This window comes from Dendrobium catenatum, unplaced genomic scaffold (genome assembly GCF_001605985.2).
Source record: "Dendrobium catenatum unplaced genomic scaffold, ASM160598v2 fragScaff_scaffold_716, whole genome shotgun sequence".
Classification (NCBI taxonomy): Eukaryota; Viridiplantae; Streptophyta; class Magnoliopsida; order Asparagales; family Orchidaceae; genus Dendrobium; species Dendrobium catenatum.
Window position 1 is genome coordinate 22,933,271 of NW_021319178.1, and position 9,098 is coordinate 22,942,368.

General features: G+C 33.5%; 1 protein-coding gene across 5 annotated transcripts; it reads right to left on the reverse strand.

Moving 5' to 3' along the window:
* Nucleotides 1-1,929: 1,929 nt before the first annotated feature.
* Nucleotides 1,930-4,054, reverse strand: LOC110102555 (SAGA-associated factor 11 homolog). 5 transcript variants are annotated; one of them, XM_028696190.1, is made up of 4 exons: nt 3,779-4,054; nt 3,540-3,618; nt 2,589-2,894; nt 1,930-2,391 (listed from the first exon to the last, which is right to left on the reverse strand). In XM_028696190.1, the coding sequence occupies exons 2-4, from the start codon at nt 3,579-3,581 to the stop codon at nt 2,212-2,214; spliced, it is 528 nt and encodes a 175-aa protein (XP_028552023.1). In that variant the 5' UTR covers nt 3,582-3,618; nt 3,779-4,054; the 3' UTR covers nt 1,930-2,211. The 5 variants fall into 5 exon arrangements, with proteins under 5 accessions (XP_028552023.1, XP_020686587.1, XP_020686583.1 ...); XM_020830928.2 differs by having other exon boundaries at nt 3,540-3,621; XM_020830924.2 differs by having other exon boundaries at nt 3,540-3,683.
* Nucleotides 4,055-9,098: the final 5,044 nt, after the last annotated feature.

Genomic DNA, 9,098 nt, shown 5'->3' on the forward strand with positions numbered 1-9,098 from the left:
ATTTTTTTAAACAAATATCTAGTACAAAAATTTCTTAAACTAGAAATTTATATACTACAAAGCTACTTTTGGCAACAATAATAAAATTGTTCCAAACAAAACTTAAATTTTAAGTAACATCTTAGAAAGCATTCATTTATCAGAATTCCTCCAAGCCTATAAGCTCATTCAAAACAAAAGCACAAAGGATCTGCCATCCATTATATATTTTCTCCCAACAACAAGTTTTATCCCACTATGTGGGATCTGCTACATGAATCTTTTTTCTCCATTGTGCTATTAAGAGTCAAATTCTCATATAAATCTAATAAAAAAAGTTGATTTCTAATACTTACTAACCAAGTTTTTTTGTGTCTACTTCTAACTTTCTTAACATAAATCAAACCTAATTCATCTACTTTCCTAACCAAGTCATCACAAGGTCGTTGTTTTATATGACCAAACCATCTATGGCGACTCTCTCTAATCTTATTTTCCACTGGACCTACTCCAACCTTTCTACGTATATGCTCATTTCGTATGCTATCTCTAAGGGTAAAGCCACTCATCCAACAGAGCATCCTCGACTCTGCAAAACATAATATTATGTCTCTTTTAATGGACAACATTCTATACCATAAAGCATTGCAAGTCTCACTACCATCTTATATAATTTTCCCTTAAGTTTGAGAGGGATCAACTTTTACATCACACAACAAGCCCAAAGTATTTCTCCACTTCAACCATCCAACTTGAATTCTACTAATAATATCCCCATCTATTTCACCATCACTCTGAACAATGGAACCAAGATATCTTAAACGAGTGCTCTTATTAATAACTTGATCGCCCAAAACACCATCCCCCACTAAATCTATTATTACTAAAATAACACTCCATATATTCAATTTTAGATCTACTAAAAAAAAAGCCTTTAGACTCTAAAGTTAACCTCCATAATTCAAGTTACCTTCAACTCCCTCTCTAGTCTTATCAACAAGAAGAATATCATCAACAAAAAAAATACACCAAGGTACAACTTTTTGCAAATGTCTAGTAAGACCATCCATGACTAAAGCAAAAAGATATGGGCTTAAGGCTGATCTTTGATGTAATCCAACTGAAATAGGGAGATACTTGATCAAATCATCTTGTATTTGAACACAAGTAATAGCTCCTGCATGCATGTCCTTATATCTTTTCTCCCAAGAAAAAGAAAAATAATATTCAGTTCGAAGTTGTCCAAGATCATCAACAGGTAGCAGGAAAGACTGTAAAGCTCAAGTGATCTAAGTCAAGGAACTGGAAATAAGATTATCATAATTTTTTGTTTTCTAAGTATTAAGGAGATTAGACTTGCACCATGACATCAAGAAGATAAGAACCGACTTCCGAACTCACAACTCTGAGAGTTTGATGATTTCGGTTTAACAAAAAATACAGCCTTAATTAAATTAAAACATACGAGAGCTGATAGAAGCTGCAACCAAACACTTTATGACCACTAGCCAGAAAATCTATAGGAAGAAATTAAAAAGCCTGGTACAGCCCAAAAAATGCATTCACCTACTTAGAAAAAAAAAATTATGTGAACACAAAAATGCAGCTAGGTGAAATTATTCAGTAGATAATGGCTCAGTGAAATTTGATTTGACATAATGTATTCCCTGTTTCATCATTTCAGCAGAGTTGACCTGTAAGAATTATGAAACTAAAGGTTGTGCGCAAAAGTGACATCCACATAACCTCAAATTTCATCATGGATTTCATTGCTAGATACAGGTTTAACATTTGATTTGAAAGGACTAAGCAAACATGACAAAGACATCTTGTCTAAATGCAGTAAAGCATCTTGCTCTGTATGACATTTTGGATTCTTTCTATCAGAGTTAGTAATTAGATTTCCAGGAGAAATGGGAATAAAGGAATAGGCATATGGAATATAAAGAATGTGTAAGCCAGTGAAGAGTAATATATCTTAAGAATCTTCTTTTACATAATCAAAACTTTCTTTCTTAACTTAATTAGTTATTTCGTAAGAATTAGACTTTCAAAGACATTTAAGGTGAAGAAAATCAAATGACAAAACAGTTATATATTTATTTATCTAATAAAACGGCCAAAAAGATGCAACCACATTCTTCAGGTCCTGAAGTATGGAACCTTGTGAAGTTTCAGCATCATGACAATTTAGATGCCACAAAGTTATGAAACATGACCTTGGTTGGCATCTCATGGCTCATCAAATGCATAGTCTTTGTACTCTGCAGAAGCACCACTACCACCATTTGGAACTCTGTTGATGCTGTTGGCAGTAGAGTATGGAGCATAGACGGATATTGGGCTACCACGGGAACTCCTGCTCTGTGTCATTGTAGTGCTTCTCGTCATCTTTTGCCTTGCTTTCCGCCCCTGAAATGACCAGGAACGAAAACTGTCAAGAATATTTGGAAAAAAAAAAAGTGAGGGCAAGGAAAAAGAACCTTCATGTGATAATTTAATCATAGACATGCATACTCTGCATTATAATATCCATACTAATAGGATTGAACTAATGAATACCCTAGATTCATATAGATCCAATGACAGAAGCAGCAGAAAGAACCCACCTTCCCCATGCACTTCTCTAAGTGCGGTGCGAACCGGCCAGCAACTATTGGTCTCCCACAGTTCATGCAATCAAAGATCTCACTGGCAATAGCAGGATGAGTCTGCCCGAATATATCAACCATGTTCTTGCTATTACCATCACTACTACTGCTAGGATCTGCCACCCTTGCCTGAGCCGAGAGTCTAAGTTCTTCCTCCTCCTCTTCCAGATTTCGGTCCAGACCTAGCCGGGCTATCCGGTGGCATTCTGATGCCACATCTACAATTATGGAGTCGAGCAAGTCTCCAAACGCTTGAGAGCATAGCTGAATGCCAAATCACAACAGAGAGAAACAAATGTTGCTGGGTTAAGTAATGCAATCTAATTATGAGTTGGCTTGTCATAATATACTTAAACCAAATATAATCTCAATTTGGTATTCCTTAGATGAATGGTTATTTCTCATGGTTCTTAAGGAGGTAAATCAGTCAACCTCTTAATTGCAAGTTAAAAAAAGCATTACAAAATCATCTTGTAAAAGCTTTTATTCTAAACAATCCACAATTTTTTTTCTCAATTTGAACTAGTTTAACACACAACATCCGCAAACTGGCGCCAATTTATCATTGGAACAATATGACAAATAAGCATTCTTTGAAACTTTTGCAATTTTGGAAGAACATTTAATTTCCCTTAACTGAAATAAGAGTTTGCAAAGGAAGCCTCACCTTGCAGTGTTGGATCTCAGGCAAATATTAAATGTAAGCGCTCAATGAGTCATGATTCCTAACGAATTGTACAAAAAGGTTTCAGTGTCTACAATAGCTAATGGTCTGCTAATTACACAAATCACGAGCATTTAAGGACTTTGAACATCCATTTAAAAAGAGATCAAACGCAAAACGGTCATTAACTTAAAATTAACTCCAATTTACAATTAACTACTTTGATGATAAAGAAAGGAGCACACCTGTGATCGAGGTGATGAACTGCCGTCGTCGGAAGCTGACATTTCAAACTCCGAGTTAAGAATCCACCAGAAATCAAAACTACTGCCAATTCGCATCAAATCAAAACGTACGAAAACTAGAAAGGGTAATCAAACATAAACCATCTGCAAATGAGATTAATTACAGGAATAACGATGGTATGAATCTGGAACAAATTGTCAAAAAAAGTCCTTCGGTCTCAGCTGCGATTGGAACCAACCTTCTGAAGGTACCAGGGGATTCGGAAGAGGAGAAGAATCGAAAGAAGGGATTGATACCGGCGAGAAAACCGAGCTAGGGTTTACCAGGATGCAACAGAAGAACTAGAAAGTAGTACCGGAGACGCGGGTGGTGATCGGTGGCTGGGAATTTTTGTGGGCTAACAAGGAGTCTTTTAGTTAAGTCATTTCCTCTTTTATCAGCGATTGAGAGGAAATAGAAGAAGAATTTGCACTCCCGAAAAGAAGGCAAGCAATGCTTTTGCGTGTATGAGGCACATAGAGTCATAAACTCAAATAACAAAATGCAAAAGCATTTAAATAAATTTGTATTCGATTTTAATTAATATCAAATCTATATGGAATAGTTAAGGTGTCTTTAATATTTTTAACTTAAGGTGTTTACTTTTACATCCTATTGTTCCTAATTTGAGCACTCACAAAAGATATATCACTCTTGAATACAATATTTTATTAAAATAAGTTACTTCACAAAAATAAACCAATTATAGTAAAAGTTGAGAGAGAGTTTTATTTTAGGGAGATAATAGGAGCAAATTTGTTCGCTATATTTTATCTTTTTCGTTGAACTCTAACGTAAAGAGCTCTATTAAGGTTTTACGGGCTTTTCCTTTTTGCATTCTATTTTTATGATGTTATTCTCTACCTTTTTCCTTAAAAAATATTTGATCATTCTGCTTTCTCTTCATCCTTACCTACAATTGAGGTAAGTGGCCTTAATGATTCATATGCCTTTCCCATCTCCTCTTCTTTAGTGAATTCTCTCCCTTCCTCAACCTAAACAAAGCTCTCATCACTAAATCTAATTGCCACCCAACCTCTCTCAACAGATATAGTTTCAAACCTTCATATTCTTTAACCTTCCAATTTCTTCTGCCTTTTTCCTCTCAACCTTATATTAGTGGTTCTAAATAATTTAACCCAAGCTCTATATCCTTAGATATGTGACCTTCTACTCCCCTCACTAGTAGGTATGACACTACTCTCAAATAAAAAGGTTTTCCCATTTCTACTAATTTCACTCTCTCTAGTTGTAGTAACTAAAACAAAAAAAAAATTAATTTTTTTAAGGAAAAGTTCTCTACTAGGGTCAAAGAATGGGATATGATGTTGGTCGATTAAGATTTTAATAAAGAAGGGTACTATAATCACTACTCTTCTCAATTAAAATTTATGACAACATCAAGGCATAATAAAAACTTTTCATCGTCTCTAGGGGGTTTATTTTTGTTTAAGCTTGCTTATCTTGAGGAGCTTGAATATGTTTGGCATGGAAGTGAAAGTTCATGAGGGGTTGTTAAACCGTAAATAACTAGTCCATAGGCTAACCAAGAGGGGGTGAATTGGATATTTTTTTTTAAAAAAATTTCTTTCGACAAAAAGAAAAAAATCACCTTCTTAATAATTTTTCAACGTTTGAAAACAGATAATTAATACAACGTAATATCAATCACAAATTTTCAACCAAGTATTTACATCTAAAATAAATGCAGAAAATAAAGTGAAAAAAAAAATAAAATTAGAAAGAACACATCAGATTTATAGTGGTTCAGTCTAACCTAATCTACGTCCACTCCCTAGAGGCACCCTTCGAGTATTGCACTAAACATTTAGTGACTCTCCTATAGCCCCCTCAGCTAGGAAGAGAAGTCCTTACAAAATCACTACCACCTTCCCGGGTGTGGTGGAGTAGCCTGAACCTTTGACACCAAAGAGATCTTCTTCTTCACAAAACTTCCCCCAAGATGAATCTTGAATATGTGGTACTAAGGTATAAGTTTACCGGAGCAACCGTATGAAATCTCCTCCAGACTCTCTTGAAACTCGCTCCAAGGATCTTCTCCCTCTTAAACTTTACCCTTTCCGCTCTCTCTTTCAAGCTCTCTCTTCAAGTTTTCTCTAGAAGAATGAAGACATAATGGATATCATAGACACTTAATAAGTGCCTTAACTAAGTTTAAATAGAGGGCTTCAAAGATCGTATAGTAAGATTCTGAGATCATCCTATATGTTTAGTACAAAATAGCCCTTTAAGCTAGTAAAATCAGCATTGTCCTATACAATCAGTTCAAGTTTTTTTGCATAGATCATCTAGTACGATCCGGAGATCGTTCGGGATGACTAGTTTAACCAAAATGTAATTCATCCAAGATGAAACCTAAGACAACCAAAATTATCTCTATAAATCATCCTGTACGATCTAGTTCATACAATATGATCAGAATATAAAAATTAAGTAGATTTGATTGATTAATCTCATGATCAATTTAGACAAGATTTTTATATATCGTTCAGTATGATGTACATCATTCTAGATGATTAGAATAAAATATAAAATTCAAAATCTTGCCTAAATTATGATTGGCATCTATTTTCCAAGAGCATAACTGATCGTCCTAGACAATATAAATTTTACAGTATGATTAGTTTAAAAATTTAACTTCTAGTTTGACTTAATCTCACCCCCCCTAGGTGTGTGTACATGGTCACCAAGTAAACATACACTCTTATAGGACTTGACTCAAAAAAATAAAAATACATCAATGAATATTACAAAAATCTTCACAATATAACTTATTCTACCTAATATTTAGCCTTGAATCTTTGTTAGATGGTGCATGTCAGTCTTAAAATGTTAGTACACACACAAATAAGTATATATTACAAATATAATTAGACATAAGAATGTGAGCCACAATGTTCGTTATCATCCAAAATATAAACTCATGAGCTCTAGTTGCAATAATCTCCCTCTTTATGATGATGGGAAATATTACTGGTTGAATTTATTATTGTGATAGTTACAACTTAGTTTTTCAATTATTGATACTCTTGTAACTTATATATTTTTTATTATTTCAAATATTATTGTTTTAATTATAATTTCTCTTAACATATTTTAGAAGTATTATTTTATTATTTGTGTGTATTAACATTTCAGAGAAATCATACTCCAAATTATTGAAGAGTTCAAATCAGATTAGATTAGGGTTCATTGTAAATGAAGTCTGTATTTTTCATTTTATTGAGACTGAGAGAGTGTGATTGTAATTGAATAACTATGCACACACGTTGGGGGAGTGTTTAAAATTATAAAATTTTTAAACTAATCATACTTTATGATCTCATTTCATACATAATAATTTGTTCAGTTATTTTCCCCTATGAGCAGTCAAACAAACTAAAGGTAGAAAAAAATTTTAAGTACTAATCGTAATGTATGAAGCTTCCTTCGTACATACGTCATCCATAATATGAATTGGACAGGTCCCTTTTCATCCCAATAAATTCAAAGATTTTATGAACTGGTCGTACTGTAGAATGTCATGTTCGTGCGTACGTCATCTAGAGTACGAATTGGGCAGGTCCATTTTCATCCTAATAAACTTGAAAATTTTCTAAATTGATCGTACTGTACGATGTCATCTTCGTATAGACGCCGTCTAGAGTAAAAATTAGACGGGTCCTTTTTCATCCAGACAAACTTGAAATTTTTTGAACGGATCAAACTGTATGATGTCATCTTCATATAGACGCCATCCAGAGAATAGAAAATGTGGGGTCCCTCTTCATCGCGACGAAGATGAAAAAATTTCTAAATGTCTGTATAGTACGAACTTTGTTCATACTGGATAATCATCGTATATGAAATGATTTCGTACATATTCACAAAAGGTTCATACGCAATAGTTTTTGAACTGTTCATACATACGAACTTACGATCGTACACGCTTCAAATGGAAAATTTTAATTTTTTGAATGATTTTTCGTGCCTTTCATATAAAAAGTCCTTTAAAACTGACGTGAAAAATGTTCTTCTTCATGATTTTTCAAGAGCAAGTAAAAGAGTGTATTTGGGAGAGTGTTTGAGAGAGTTTTTTTGCAAGAGAAGTGTGAAGGGTTCACAAGGTTACTAAAAGGTAAGGACCTCTTTATGTGTTTGGTTACAACTCTTCTTTTCTTCTTTTTTGTTACTTGAGAGAAACTCTTTGAAGTAGGATGATGGTACTTTACCGACACTTAAAGTGTGAATAGATGATGGCACTCTGCTGACACTTGGAGAGTGTGAAAGGATGATGGTACTCTACCGACACTTGGAGAGTGTGAAAGGATGACGGTACTCTACCGCACCAGGGATAGGTAGAAGAGAGGGAATTTGTAAAGGCTTATCCACCTTGTTGTGGGTACTAAAGGAGAGTCACTTTTGGTAATAATGCAATACATGAAGAGGGAGTCTTCAGGGAGTGGTTGTAGGTCATTTTTGATCGAACAACTATAAATCTTTGTGCTATTTTATTTTCTGCATTTTTTATTTTTCTGTAATTTTTTTATTGTGGTTGAAAAGCTCATTTCAAAAGATAATCAAAGTTGAAAAGTTATTAAAATGGTTTTCTATTAAAAATCTAAGATAAATTTTTTTAAAATTACCAACTCACCCCCTCTTGGGATAATAGCTTAGGTTTAACAACCTATACGAAATCAATAAGTAGTATCAGAGCATTATTTCAAAACTATAAGTTAGACTACTTTTTGAAAAATGATAATGGCTACTTTTGAAACCGAAACACACCTAAAGGGTATTCGATCACAAGACCTTTGTTATTTGACAATATCCCATTTGATTTTTAAAAACACAAATGTCTACATTTATTCAAACCCTTTATTATCATATGAATTTTAATTCAGGAAGGGTATAATAGGCTAACTAGACTTGTAGATGGCATTAGAGTTGAAACACCTTTTGCTGACAGGATTATAGAAGATAATGACTTAGCACAATTAAATGTAAAATGTTTAAATAATTTCTTTTATGCACTTAAGTCTGAAGATTACATGCGGGTTTCCACTTGATAAAGTGGAAAGGACATTTGTGATAGGATTTGTATTATATAAGAAGGGACTAATGAAGTAAAATAATCTAGATTGGATATTTTATTATATAATTATAAATTATTTTACATGAAACCCAATAAATCCATTTCTAACATGTACACAAATTTACTCAAATAGTCACTTCTTTACATGTATTAGATAGGGAACTAACGAAAGATGAAAAGGTTAATTGTTGAGTCTAGTAATTAGGTTGTTAATCCTAAGTGAATGTCCCAAGGCTACCAAGATGAGGGGTGAATTGGTAGTTTTAAAAATTTAAGTCCCCTTTTGAAAATTATTGAACCGAAATAAAAATTTCTTTTAAATTTTGTAGAAAAATGTTTTTCAACCACAGAGTTTTTAAAACTGAAATTTAAAGTGCGGAAATGTAAAAACAGTAAAGTAAATGACACCAGATTTATAGTGGTT